The sequence below is a fragment of the Callithrix jacchus genome, chromosome X, assembly GCF_049354715.1.
Source record: "Callithrix jacchus isolate 240 chromosome X, calJac240_pri, whole genome shotgun sequence".
In the NCBI taxonomy this organism is placed as follows: Eukaryota; Metazoa; Chordata; class Mammalia; order Primates; family Cebidae; genus Callithrix; species Callithrix jacchus.
The window spans coordinates 108,079,037-108,094,933 of record NC_133524.1 but is presented as its reverse complement, the minus strand read 5'-3'; the positions used below and the strand labels follow the sequence as shown (position 1 = coordinate 108,094,933).

At 34.5% G+C, this 15,897-nt stretch overlaps 1 protein-coding gene across 1 annotated transcript in view; it reads right to left on the bottom strand.

The window, feature by feature from the left end:
- ALG13 (ALG13 UDP-N-acetylglucosaminyltransferase subunit) overlaps window positions 1-15,897 on the bottom strand; it is a 75,549-nt gene that overhangs the window by 49,302 nt on the left and 10,350 nt on the right. Inside the window, 3 exon segments of the mRNA XM_003735803.6 lie at window positions 662-745; window positions 1,324-1,472; window positions 1,475-1,689. Coding sequence (XP_003735851.3) covers window positions 662-745; window positions 1,324-1,472; window positions 1,475-1,689 — 448 coding nt within the window.

Genomic DNA, 15,897 nt, shown 5'->3' with positions numbered 1-15,897 from the left:
AGAAGTGTTTTTTTTTTTTTGTTAAAGCCATGCAAAAGGAAGCCTCCAATTTTGTTAACAAGAATTCAAATACATGAAGGTGTACAAATAAGTCTTCTATAAGTTGTATCTAAAGTTAATTGTTAGTGGCAGAGCTCTAATTATACAATTTGTCACACGGAAAGACCAGATACTTGGACTCATTTGTTCCCTTACAATAAGTTTTACAAGATTCCTCAAATTGACTGGCTGAAGATTACTGTACAGAGGATTAAGCAAGAAAATAGAGGGTGTTCCCAATAGCATTTCTTTTAAAATATGCATTGCAAAATATTAGCAGGGCCAGCCCTTTCATGAACTATTAATTGTTCAACAAAACTGTATGGATAATATAAAACAGCAATCAAAATGTAACTTTTTAGGGTCTGGAGTTCTTGGTATAGAAGGTAAGTAGTGGGAAAATGTAGATTATTCTTCATTTTTAATTAGAGTCCTAAACAACTTAATTCTAGGAGAGGGTCCAGAAGCACATTAGCTATTGGGAAGGGAGCCAGCTGGGAATTAAATATTTGCTATTGAGGAGACTGCATGATAGAGTTTAATTTTGGTAGCTGCTCATAATTATTTCCCCACCTGCTACATACTTTACCAACAGCTCTTCCAGGGTATATATTCTACTTACAGACTCAAAAGTTTGTTGATTTTCCCTCATATATGAGACACAAGCTTTCCTGATTTCCAAATGATGGACCTGGCTGCAAAATAACTAAAGAGAAGAGAAAGACCAGTCCGTTGTCAGTAGCCCTTTAAAAGAGGTACTTCTAAATCAAGACTATGAACTGAACACTTATGCCTTCCTTATTCAGAATATATGTAGGAAATTGGGAAATTAATTCCTTATCGTACTAAAAGTTTTTTAAATCATCTTCAACGTAATTGGGGAGCGATGGCTGTCATGCCCCATCCCCTTTTCTACTCCTTATGTTCACAGCCTGTAAATTTTTTCCTAGGCTTTAAAAGTAGAGGAAGCAGGTGATGCTTAGAAAGGATCAAGATATATTTCAGTTTTCTTTAGCCCCCTTATCTTACCCCTCCTACATTACAAACTGGCATTTAAAATACAGAAAAGATAGCAAAAGTACAGCAACATATTTAGACTAATCAGCAAAGGCATGCACCAAGATAGGAAGAAGCAAGCAGCTTCTCTCCAAGACCTGATAGGCCTGGATGTTTTCACTAGCAAACAGAAAAGGGAATTTTTTTTTCTTTTGGCAAACTACAGGACCGTGCCATGTCTCAAACTCTGACAACTTAGTACAGGGAAGATATATGTTTTCATTTTACCTGCTCCGAAATAGCCCGAAAGAGGCAAGAGGCATCCTTGGCAGTCAGCTTTCGAAACAGCCCTAAGCTGCCTAAATATTCATCCATTGATGTCTCATTCCAAGACTTCTGGCTGCAGTAGTTTTTCCATCCTTTATGCATTTTGTACGGGGCGGGGTGAGAGGGAGAGAGAAAAAAGTGTGGCAAGATGGAAAAAGTAGGGTGCAGGGAGGATGGGCAGCAGTGACAAGGGCCTGCTTAGGCAGGTATCCGGAAAGCAGCCCAAAGTCTAGGCCTGAGAAGACAGTTGAAGTCAGCGCTGCAGAATCTTGGCACTTCCCAGGAGCAGAAGCAATGGACTTGGCTTGCTCAGCACAAGTCAGGACCCTGTGAAAAGAAGAGGAAAAGCCAATCCTCCTAGGAATAGGGAACTGAACTGAGGCGGAGACATGGGAGGGAGGGAGAAGGTGCTTAGAGTTACCTCCTTGGGGAAGAGTGGGATTAACCCAATCAGCCCAAGGTTGAGAAAAGTGCGCATAAGCAGCTGAGCTTTGGGACTAGAAGGAAACTGACTTTGCAGCTTAACTCAGGGCAACTGCTGCACGAGGCTGAAAAGGGACTACAATAAGGCTCAGGTGTGTAGGATGCAGCCCGGTTCGTTACATTGCTTTAAGATCTCTAGCTGAATTTTCAACTACAGTCTCTGCCCAAACTCCCAGCTCCTTCCATAGTTTCAGGGAAACATGAAGGGAGAGAATCTTCATGAACCTAGTTAACCAGTGAGCATTTTCATTAATATCTTTTTAATACACACACAAAAAAGGAGAAGGAACTTCCCTTAATCTATAGTGGCAGAGGGCACACAGTTCAAGCTAACTGCCAAAGCAATTGCCTGATATCTAAGATATAGGGTTGAAGTAATCTTCCCATTTAATTCTAGATAATAGTCCCTGCCAGGATCACAAAAACTAAATCTTAGTAGCCATGCTAGGGAACCCTTATACAATTCTTAATTAATGGCTCCAAAGTATTATATGGTACCAATAAAAAGGAAAAATGCAAAGAAAGTGTTTCTTTAAAAATGTAAATAATTTAAATGGAAGCAGCATGAAAATATCCACAAACTTTCTAATAGACTACATTTAAAATATTAAGGTACAGTATGAGATGAGTTGGACAATGAGAAATGTTTTTCAATGTTTTACTAGGGTACTTCTCCAAAAACATTACTCTGGATTATTCGAAAACCAAAGAAAATACTAAGTGTCAAAGGCAGGCCCAATTACTTGTGTTATCTGTTTCCATTATCTATACTATCTAGTGTCTTTTATTTTTATTTAAATGCAAAAATCCAATTCCTTTCTTACAGTTTTCTTAAGTATTTAAAAAAATAGGTCAAAAGCTGGCTTTGGAGAAGGCACAACATTAAGCTGCTTTAAAAACTGTTTTTTTTCTTTCCTTTTTTTTTTTTTTTTGTATCTGTGGATCCAGTAGTAATCATGACTGCCCCCTTTGGAAATACAGCAATATTTTATAATTTAGGAATTAAATAATGGTTGACATGGTAAAAAAGGAATAAATCTTGACTTCCTTAGCCAATTTGAAATTACCTTAACTAATTTTTTTTTTAAAAAAGGTCTCATTCTGTCACCGAGGCTGAAGTACAAGTGCAGGGTGTGAACACAGCTGACTGCAGCCTCAACCTCTTCGGATCAAACAATCCTCCCTTCTCAGCGTCCCAAGTAGCTAGGACCACAGGTGCATACCACCACAGCCGGATAATTTTTGTATTTTCTGTAAAGACGGCGTCTTGCCATATTGTCCAGCTGGTCTCAAATTCCTGAGTTAAAGCTATCCTCCCATCTTAGTTTCCCGAAGTGCTGGGATTACAGGCATGAGCCACCATGTCCAGCCACTAATTTCGTTTTTAAAAAACTCTGGAAAAGTGATGCCTTTGGCAAAAGTTCTGAAACATACTGTTTGGGAAGAGGGATTGCCATCTTTCATTATGCCCACTAATTCGCTGAGAAAAACTAATTAAAGGTTATAATTTAAAAATGTTTGTTTCCAGTATTTTGTACCTGTAAAGAAAAACACAAATGCTTCACATCTACTGCTTTTTAAGCAAAAAATAAGTATGGTATAAAAAACAATGCAATCTACATGCTTCATTTTGAAGAAGGGAATGGGGGAAGGGAAAATCAGGAGAGGGAGGGAGACAATCAGAAAGGTAATAGGAGAAAACTGAAAAAAAAAAAACAGGGACAGAAAGACAAAAAGAGATAGAGCAAAAGAAAAGTAACGCACAGGGAAGCACACAGAAGTAGACCCACACAAATATGGTCAATTGATTTTTGACAAAGGTGCAAGATCATTTCAATAGAGAAAAGATAGCCTTTTAATCAAATGGTACCAGAACAATTGACCATCCACATGCAAAAAAAGATCCTCAACCTATACCTCACACCATGTACTATAATTAACTCAAAGGGGAACACAGATATAAATGTAAAACAAAACTTCAATATTTTTAAAAAGAAAATGTAGGAGAAATCTTTAAGATCCAGAGTTGGGCAATGAGCTCTCCAATACATCATAAAAGAAAGAAAATTGACTAATTGGATTTTATCAAAATTAAAAACTTTTGCTCTGCAAATGAGATTGTTAGAAGAATGAAAATACAAGCCATAGACTGGGAGAAGATATTTTTACATCACATATCTAACCAGAAAAACTTTGTAACAAAATATATAAAGAACTCTGAAAAGACAACAATAAAAAAAAAACCTGATTTCTTAAATTGAAAAGATATTTGAATACACATTTCACTAAAGATATAACAATGGCTAATGAGCACAGAAAAGATATTCAAAATCACTGATCTCTAGGAAAATAAAAATTAGAACCACAATAAGACATCATTACAAACCCACCAGAATAGCTATAATAAATAATACAGACAATAACTAGCATTAGCAAGGATTGGAGAAACTGGTCCTAAGATGCTGGATGCAAAAATTCTATGATTCCAAAAGTAATATGATTCCATTTACATGAAATATGACAAAAGGGCAAATCTAGATACAGAAAGCAGATTAGTGGCTGCCCAGGGCTGGAGTGGGAGTAGCCATTGACTACATATAAACACAACGAATCTCTTTGGAGTAATAAAAATCTTCTAAAACCATTTTGTGGTGATATGTGCATAATTCTGTATATTCACTTAAAATTAACTTGTACTTTTAAAACTGGTAAATTTAACAGCTTTCAGGTATGTCACATACCATATAATTCTCCCACTTAAAGTATACAATTGCATGTTTCTTTGTATATTCAGAGTTGTGTATCCTTTACCATACATAATCAACTTTAGAACATTCTCTTTACTCCCATACTGACATCCTGCATCCTGTAGCTGTCAACCTCTAATCCCTCTATCTCCACCAACCCCAGACAACCACTAATCTAATTCCTGAATCTGGAGATTTCTCTATTCTGAACATTTCAAATAAATGGGATCTTAAAATACGTGGTCTCGTGTGACTCACTTTTTACTTAGCATAAGGTTTTCAAAGTCCACTCATGTTGTAGCATGGTGCATCACTACATATTTCAATCTACTGTATAAACCAAAATTTGTTTATCCATTCATTAGTTGATAGAAATTTGGGTTGTTTCTACTTTTGGGCTATTATAAATAATATTTCCATAAATATTCACATACAAGTTTTAGTTTGGACTTATGTTTTCAATTTTCTTAGGTATATACGTAGGAGTGGAGTTACTAGATCATAGGATAACTCTAGGTTTAACCATGTGAGAAGCTGTCAAACTGTTTCTCACAGCAACTGCACCATTTTACATTCTTACCAATAGTGTATGAGGGTTTCATTTTCTCTATACCTTATCAGTACTTGTTATTTTCCATCTTCTGATTACAGTCATCCTAGTGGGTGTGAAGTGGTAGCTCACTGCGGTTTTGATTTTCATTTCCCCAGTGGCTAACGATATTAAGCATCTTTTCATCTGCTTATTGTCCATTTGTATATCTTTAATGGGATACCACAACATACATCTTAGAATAACGAAAATAATTTTCTTTAACCTGATAATACCAAGTGCTGAAAAGGATGCAGAACAACTGGAACTATCATGTTGCTAGTGGGAATGTAAAATAGTGCAACTACTGTGGAAAATAGTTTAGCAGCTTCTTACAAAATTAAACAGAATTACCATATGATCAAGCAATCCACTTCTAGATATCCACACAAGAGATATGGTAACACAAAAACCTCTATGTGAGTGTTTATAGTAGCTTTATCATAAGCTCTCAAAACTGGAAACAATCTAAACATTTTTCAGCTGGACAAAAACTGTGGTACATTCAAACAATAGAACACTTCCCAGGAATAGAAAATTAAAAAAATATTGATACATAAAAGAACATGTATCTCAAATGTGTCTGAGAAGTGAAAAAGACAAGGTTCAAAAGGCCACACACTGTATGCCTGCATTAATATGTCATACTGAAAAAGGCCAAACCATAGGAAGGGAAAACAGATTAGTTTTTGCCGTTAGTTAGGGTTGAAGAGAAGGGTTGACTACAAAGAGGAAGGATAAATGGGGCAGTGGAATTGTTCTGTATCTCAGCTGTGGCAATGGTTACATGATTATGCATTGGTCAAAATTCTAGAACTATATAAGAAAATAGGCGAATTTTACTGTATTTAAATTGAACAGTAAATAAAATGAAAAGGAGAAGAAATATAACAGAGTTGAGGAGCTCAAAGAATAGTCAACAAGATTGGAAAGAAAAAAATAAGAAAATTAGATTATCACTCTTGGAAAGCCAACATTTAACCAACAGGAAGCCCAAAGTGAGATGAAGAAAGCAGAGGGAAAGAAATGAAGATGATGATGATGATGATGACAACAATATAAAAAAATTCAAGCACTGTAGAACATGAGTATCCATATTAACATTGAAAGGGCCCATGAAGTAGCCACAACATGAAAGCAAAAAAGATCATCAGCCCTGTAACAAAGTTTCTCAAGTCAGGGGATAAAGAGAAGATCCTAAAGCTTTCAGAGAAGAAAAACAGTTTATATACAAAAGATCAAAAATAGGAACACCAATGTACTTCTCAAAAGAAAAACTAGGATTCAGAAAACAAAGAAGCTCCAGATTAGAAGGGAAGTTATTTCCAACCTTTATTTCTATACCAAGCTATCAGATGGAAGAGTAAAACAAGGTGTTTTCAGAAAAAAAAAAGATTCAAAAATGTTGCCACCCTTTCTCAGAATGCTACTGAAGATATGTGAAACCAAAATAATTTTTTGTAAAGTCCAGGAATGGAAGGGAACAATCTTGGAAATAGGAGATTCAACACAAGAGAAAAGCAAAGAAAAATTACAGAATAAGGATGAAGGGAAAAATCACAGGAAGACAGTCAGTAGGACTAGAAAATAAACATTTCAGAAAATAGAACAGAGAACTCAATTGTGTATATCTCAAAAAATATAATAAAAGTTTAGATAACTTGATGTGTTTGAATATAATAAGGAGAGATATACACTTCTGTTGGAAAGTTTAGAAATGTTTCTATCAAAAACTGGGAAAATGACAAAATAATGAGATAAAACAAAATTTTACAGGAAAGGAAATAAAATCATTGAACACTACATGGTTCAGATGTAAATAATACTGTACTTAAGCAGTCATAATAATGTCAACATTGAAAATGAATCTCGCAGAACTAATAAAACTGAATTAGGAGGATGGGAAGGAAAATGGGGAAGAGAAGAAAGAAAAAGTCTCCTCTTTGGGACCTCATTACTCCTCTTTCAACAACGGATAACCTAGATAGAAAATCAATAAGGCAACATTAGACTTAAATTACACTTTACACCAAATGGACCTAACAGACATATACAGAATATTCCATCCAACAGGAACAGAATACTACACATGGACCATTCTCCAGGATAGAACATATGTTAGGATAAAAAACAAGCCTTAACAAATTTAAGGGAATTGAAATAATATCAAGTATCTTTTCAGATAACCATGGCATGAAACTAGAAATCAGTAACAGCAAGAATCTTGAAAAATACACAAATATGTAGAAATTACAAAAAATGCTTCTGAACAAGCCAATGTGTCACAGAAGAAATCAAAAAGGAAATTAAAAAAAAAAAACAAACCTTGGGACAAATGAAAATGGAAACATACAAAAACTTACAGGATACAGGAAAAACAGTTCTAAGAGGGAAAATTACAGTGGTAAATGCCTATACTAAAAAAGAAGAAAAATCTCAAATAGTCTAACATTATACTTCAAGGAACTAGAAGAACAGCCTGAAGTTAGCAGAAGGAAGGAAACAAAGATCAGAGCATAAATAGACTATAAAAACAATAGAAAAATAATAAACAAAACTAAGAGTTAATTTCTCGAAAAGATAAACAGAATTTACCTACCCTTAGCTAGACTAACTAGGAGAAAAAGAGAGAAGACTCAAATAAATCAGAAATGAAATAGAAGATATTACAACTGATATCACAGAAATAGAATCACAGGAAACTATTTTGAACAATTATACGCCAACACACTGGATAGTCTAGAAGAAATGGGTAAGTTCCTAGACACATACAACCTACCAAGACTAAATCATGAGCAAATAGAAAATCTGAAAAGACCAATAATGAGGAAGGAGATTGAAACAGTAATAAAAGTCTCCCATCAAAGAAAAAGTCAAGAACTGATGTCTTCACTGCTGAATTCTATCAAAAATTTAAAGAACCAATACCAATCCATCTTAAGCTCTTTCAAAAAAGAAGTATTTCTAAACTCATTTTACAAGGCCAGTATTAACCTGATACCAAAGCCAGATAAGGACACTACAAAAATAGAAATTTACAGACCAATATCCCTGGTGAAATAAATGTAAACGTCCTCAACAAAACCCTAGCAAGCCAAATTCAACAATACATTAAAAGGCTCATTCCCCATGATCAAGTGGGATTTATCCCTGGGCCGCAAGGAAGGTTCAACATGCATAAATCAATAAATGTGATATATCACATTAACAGAATGATGAATAAAAATCATGATCATTTAAATAGATGCAGAGAAAGCACGTGACAAGATTCAACACCTCTTTATGATGAAAAAAAAGAAACTTCTCAACAGATTAGGTATACAGGAACTGTATCTCAGTACCATAAATGCCACATATCAAAAATCCATATCTATGACCATTTTCAAGGGTAAAAAATTGAAAGCTTTTCCTCTGAGATGAGTGACAAGACAAGGATACCCCCTCCCACCACTTCTATTGAACATACAAATTGTAGCCAGAGCAACTAGGCAAGAGAAAGAAAATGCATCCTACTAGAAAAAGAAGTAAATTTATCTTTATTTGCTGATAACATGCTCTTATATATAGAAAAACCTAAAGACTACACCAAAAAAATGGTTAGAACTGTTAAAAAAATATGAGTAAAGCTAACGGATACAAAATCAACATACAAAAATTCAGTAGTGTTTCTATATATTAAATTATCCAAAGAGAAAATTAAGACAACAATCCCATTTACAACAGCAGCAGCAACAACAACAGAATATTTAGGTATAAATGTAACCAATGAAGTAAACTGATATACTGAAAACTATAATAAACACTCATGAAAAAAAAAAACCCACAAACAAACGGAACAATATCCCATGTTTATATATTGGACATTGTGAAAATGTCCACACTACCAAATTCATCCTCGGATTCAATGCAATCTCTAAATGACATTTTTGCAGAAACAGGAAAAGCAATCCTCAAATTTATATTGAACCATGAAAGACCCCCAAATAGACAAAATAATCTTCAGTAAAAAGAACAAAGCTGGCAGCATCTCAGTCCCTGGTTTCAAATCATATATAAAGTGAGTATAATCAAAACAGCATCATGCTGGTATAAAAACAGACATATGGAACAAAGGAACAAGATAGAAAGCCCAGAAAGAAACCTACATATTTATGGTCAATCAATTTTCAACAAAGGTGTCAATAATGCACAATGGGGAAAGGACAGTCTCGTCAATAAATGGTGTTGGGAAAACTGGCTATCCACATGCAGAAGAATGAATTTGATCCTTATCTTACATCATATTAAAAAATTAACTCAAAATGGATTAAAAACTTAAATATAAAACCTGAAACTGCAAAACTACTAGAACACAGAGGTAAAGCTCCACACTTCTTTGGGCAATGATTCTTTGAATATGACCCTGAAAGCACAAGTAACAAAAGCAAAAATAGACAAATGGTATGACACCAAACTAAAAAGCTGCTGCACAGCAAAGGAAACTATTAACAAAGTGAAGATACAACCCACAGAAATTGAGAAAATATCTGCAAACTATACGTCTGATAAAAGGTTAATATCCAAAATATGTAAGGAAATCAAATAACTTAAAAGCCAAAAACGTAACCTATAAGGAAATCAAACAACTCAACAAGCAAGAAAACAACCAAATTTAAAAACGGGCAAAGGAACTAAATGAACATTTCTCAAAAGAAAACATAAAAATGGCAAACAAGTACATGAAAAAATGCTCAGCATCACTAATCATTAGAGAAATGCAAATCAAAACAATGGATTATCACCTCACAACTGTTAAAATGGCTTTTATTATAAAAGATAAAAAAGATAACAAGCGTTGGCAAGGCTGCAGAGAAAAGGGAACTATTGTACATTGTTGGTGGGAATGTAAATTAGTACAGCCATTATAGAAAACAGTATGGAAGATCCTCAAAAAATTAAATAGAACTACCATATGATCTAGTAATACCACTTCTGGGTATATATCCAAAGGAAATAAAATCATGATGTCAGGGGATACCTGCACTCCCATGTTCATTGCAGAATTATTCCCAGTACCCAAGATTGGGAAACAACCTAAGTGTCCATCAGGGATGAATGGATAAAGAAAATGTGGTACATATATAAAATGGAATATTATTCAGTGTTTAGAAAAAGGGAACTCTGTCATTTGTGACAACATAGATGAACCTAGAAGACATTATATGCTAAGTGAAATAAGCCAGGCACAATGACAAAGAGGGCATGATTTACATGCAGAATCTAAATAACTTAAACTCATAGAAGTAGAGAGTTAGAATGATGGTTACCAGAAGCTAGGGGTGAGTAGGAAAAGAGAAAATGGGGAGTTGTTCATCAAAGGGTACAAAGCTTCAGATAGACAGAAAGCATAAGTTCTGGGAACTTTTGTACAGCAGAGTTTCAACAGGCAATAATAACATATTGTTTATTTCAAAATAACTAAGAATTTCAAATGTCTCACCATAAAAAAGATAGGTGAGGTGATGAATATATTAGCTTGACATAATCATTTCATATTGTACACAAATAGCAAAACATCACATACATTGTACCCTATAAATGTATACACAATTATGACTTGTAAATTAAAAATATTTCTAAAAGTCTCCTCTTCCACGTAGGAAGCCTAAAATGATACTCAAATAAAAAAATAAATAAAACCAATTTGAGCATATTATTTACAAAACATAAAGTAATATGGTCACCAATAAGAAACAGGATCAAAGATGAGGAGGAGTAGGACATATGACTGCTGTTTCTTGTTAGAAGACTTGTAGAATCAATATTTTTAACTATTCACATGTATTACCTTAATTAAGAAAAATAAATGTAAACATTTTATTGTTAGTGAGCAAGAAATAATATCATCACAAACTGGGAAAACAAGTAATTGGAATTTTACAGCTCCAAGGAACCTTTTATTTTACAGATGAAGAAACAGCTCTGAAATAAGTTTTAAGACTTAGACCTAAGTTTTCACATCCAATCCGTAACAGTACTGAAACTAAAACTATATAAAATCTCCCAATGTTTGCACAATTACCACAAAGAGCAATCACATACCAGGGCAGGAAAGACATGAACAAAGGCTCAGAAGTGGTAAAGCAGAGGTTCCATTCTACAGATAAGTACAATATGGTATTTTAAAGAGACCTATGGGTCAATGCTAGACTTTGTCTTGCATATAATAAAAAGACACTTCAAGGTGTTGAATACTGTCCTTTGAAATATCCAATTGGCTTTCTCCACAGCAAACTACTTTAGTCTTGTAAACCTCCAGAACAGTGGTTTTCAAGTGGAGGGCTTGTTAAAATATTGCCTCTTGCCCATAGATTCTGAGGCAGGTCTAAGATGAATTCTAAGAATATGCATTTCTAACAAGTTCCCAGGTGGTGATGATGCTGGTCCAGGGAACACACTTTGAAAACCACTGCTCTAGAACAATGTGTTCCGCAAGTTATTAGTAAGTGTTCCTAAACAGATAATATCTAGGCCAAAATTTCAGCAAACATTGCCTACTATAATCCTATCCTTGAGATTCACAGTGCCCATTAGCAACATTAAAGGTCCTAAGGAATGCTTACAGTAAATGCTTCATATTTTTTACCTAGCCTTTACCCAACATCTTTTTCCCTCCATAGATCACTTATTAATGTTTCAAAGTTTGAGAAACTCTGCTCTAGAAATTTTTCTGTGACTTAAACCTACGGTTGTCAGAATAATACATAAGATACTGTATGTTCAGTGTTTAGCACATTCGTGCTTCAATATGGATTGCTGTTAGCTGCTATGTGACAAAACATTCACCAAGTAATTATTCTCTGGATTAAAAAAAAAGTTAAGGACCAGAGCAATTTCACTTAAATTCTACCGGAATGCAAGCCAAAGTTCTAATATGGGTCCATATCCTGTTGCCCCAACCCTAATGGAATTATTACCTTTGACATCCAAGTATAATGGGAAAAAAATTGTTTTAAAAAAGATGTTTTAGGCATTGTACCTCTGGGTACAGATTAAAATAAAATAAAAAAAAGTAAAGTAATTACATATTTTATCTGTCACGAAATTGATGGGCTTCAATTTTATAATTACTACTTTTTATACTGAAATTTAGGTAGAAAATGTAATTTGTCCTTTTAATTGCTATATCTATTTCTTCACTGATCAAATGAGGAAACTGTAATGTGACATATAAACATTAATTCTTTTAATTCTAAGGTAACACTTCACGTTTCAACCAAATAAATGAGGTATATGTCTGGAATTATTTTTTTAAAGCATACATTACCTGTGACTTACAAGGTATAGTTGTATATGACAAAATGCTATGAGTTATTATTTTAGTTTCTGAGAGGCAATATGATATCATGAAAAGAACATTATGAACTTGGCTATATCACTTTATTCTAAGTCTCAGTTTCCTCATCTGTGAAATAAAGTAGATGGGCTGCACAACCTCTTCCAAGTCTAGGGAATTACTCTGTGATTCAATACTGGATAACAGATTTTAGGTGGCAAAATTTGTAATCAATATTAAAATATTGATAACTTCCTTTAAGTGCTCAAATTTGTGATCAATATTAAAAATAGCTTTTGAGGTATTAACCTATTATCTTGGCAAAAAGTGGGGATGACTGGCCCACATAAAAATGAATAAATCTGACATCACCACATAAACAGACCTAGATTTTTAAAGATAACAAACCCATGTATTAACATGTAATAACTTGTAACAGAACCTACTGAAAAGGCAATTAATATTTTAAAAATTAGCCCTAAATAACTTCAATGACTTTTAGTACCAAATAACATGAAGCCAATTAAGGGAAATAACTCTACAGAACTTTTTAGGGTCTTTCATTACTGAAATATAATCGTAATGTTTTTTAAAAATGTATTTTAACAGCACCCTGGAACTAGAGCCTATCAACTTTTCATGGTGAATATTCAAGCAGAATAAGCAAAGCAAGATTTATAAAGGAAGGGAATATAATGGTTCTAAAACAAAACGTGGCTTGGCAGCCCTGTTCAACCTCCTCCTCAAGTTTTAGGAAGGAGAAAATAAAGGTAAGATAAAGAATGGATTTCTCAAAGCAGTGATCCTTGTTTGGAAATGCAAAATAAAATAAAAATTATCAAGAACCACTTGCTTTCATTTTCTTCTCTTCTCCATTTCTACCTGATACCGTAACAATAAAAAAAAGGAAACTACTACTTTGCTTTAAAATATATCACACTGGCACAGAAATACTGAGGGTTGTTTTTTTGACTTAAGATACCTACAATGTCTCATCAGTCTAGAGACAGGGGATTAGGGGAAGGAAGGAAAAAACCCAGAACATTTTGAAGCACTGGAAAGACCCATTCACTTAAACTTCTAAATAAACTTAAACTATGTACCTATAACCCAAATTAGAAACTGAGTATGAGTTTAAATATGAAATTCAATGAAAAATCTGTTTTCCGTATCATTTAGGACTACATTCTGTGAATTCTAGGAATATACCTCTTAGTCCTATTTCTTAAAACAAAAACTAACCAAGAGAAAATGTAGTATTTCAACAGCATTTTTAATTTTTAAAACATGCCACAGAACTAGGTTTATTTCTTAGAAATCACCTATGGAGAAGTTAGTTTTACTAATTCACATGCAGGAAAACTGAGATCCAAAAAAATACTAATTTAGGCTAAGGACTTAAGAATGTTTTTCACTACTAAATTTTGGGAATGTATTATCCACTCACTTCACACTGGCAATGGAGAAACGACCAGTATGTAATGCTGCAGAAAAGAAGAAATGAACAATTAAAAAGATGTACTATCGGCCCCCTGGCAGACATCATTTCTATAGTGACTATCAGGGTCCTGCAAACAAGTACTTCAGAAGCACACTTAACTGTGAGTAAATACAATATGGTACTACCTTACTGGATTTCTTCACCAGTCTATTGAGGATATTCTAAAGTAATTACTACAAATAAAAAATTCCATTTAGTCCTTATTATTAGGAACAACACTACGCAAGACATTATGGGTTACAGATACTGACTTAATAGTATAAAAATATTAAGGTTAGTTTCAAAAATGTGTTGTCTGGTATGCTTTAAACTTAATGAAAAAAGTCTTGAATTTGTGTTACATTATAAAAAACTGGTAATTACTAAATTTAAATGTAATTAATCAAAAGAGTTTAATTATAAATGAGTCTAGGAGTTAACACCAATATAGTAAGGAACAATGACCAAGAAATGAAGTCACTGAAGTTGGCCTCAACCTAGGGATTTTTAACCTGGGGCCACAAGATGCTTCCAAACTTCCTGAAAGTCAGTGCAAAATCATGTATATGTAAAGAAGAAAAGCAATAGTTTTAAAGAATTCCATGGCTGAAAGCAGCTTAAGAACCACTACCTCAGAGAACAGGACTGCAGCCATCAAAATACAATCATGTTCAAAGCTATAAGTGTCAATCAAAATAAGTAATTTTGGCCAGGATGTGGTAAAAAACTTTATAAGACAATAAAGATATAGAAATGCCAACATAGATGGTATACAATGGTATTAAAAGCCTGTCAAAGTATTTTTCAAGAATTAATATCAACAATACGAAGCATGTATTCTGTACAGGCACAGTGCCTCATGCCTGTAATCCCAGCACTTTGGAAGGCCAAGGCGGGTAGATCGCTTGAGGCCAGGAGTTCAAGACCAGCCTGGCCAACTTGGCAAAACCCCGTCTCTGTTAAAAATTCAAAAGTTAGCCAGATGTGGTGGTGGATACTGGTAATCCCAGCTACTTAAGAGGCTGAATCACTTGAACTTGGGAAGCCAAGGTTGCAGTGAGCCGAGATCACGCCACTGCACTCCAGCCTTGGCAACAGAGCGAGACTTCATTAAAAAAAAAAAAAAAAAGGCCACATGTATTCTACATTCCTGTTTGAATCTAGCCAGGTTTGTCTACCTTTTGTTTACCAAACTATAAAAAAAAAATTAAAAGCTATACATATAAGGTTTGTAATAGAGTATTTGCATAGCAAATTAGCCAAGTAATAAGTAATGAAATACCACTTGATGGCTGGGTGCTGTGGCTCACGCCTGTAATCCCAAGACTTTGGGAGGCTGAGGCAGGCAGATCACTTGAGCCCAAAAGTTCAAGACCAGCCCGGGCAATGTGGGGCCTTGTCTCTACAAAAAAAATGAGCCAGGCATAGTGGCCCATGCCTGTGGTCCCAGTTATTCCAGAGGTTAAGGTGGGAGGGTCACTTGACCAGGGGCGGCAGAGGAGCCAAGATCTTGCCACTGCACTCCAGCCTGGGTGACAGAGTGAGAGACTCTGTCTCAAAGAAAAAGTCGGTTTGGTAATACCCTAAACCTTTCTCAATGTAAGCTTTAACTAGAAAACACTATATATACTGCTCTTTATATACCTGACTTTTAACGTCATGTTTTACCACAAATCCCTGACAGGTACGATTATTTGACAGACCCTTAAATACCATTAAGATATTACATAGAATCAGCACTGTTACATTTGGGATGCTATTCTTATACATGCTTGATCCTACAAACTTACACAATATGATGGTCACATCTTCTGATCAAGAGATGTACTAGATACTTTGCTGTCAAGTCAAAATCAGTATGAAATAAATGTGTGAAAAAGATGAGTGTTTCCTAAAACAATACCTAATCCTAATCAGGATA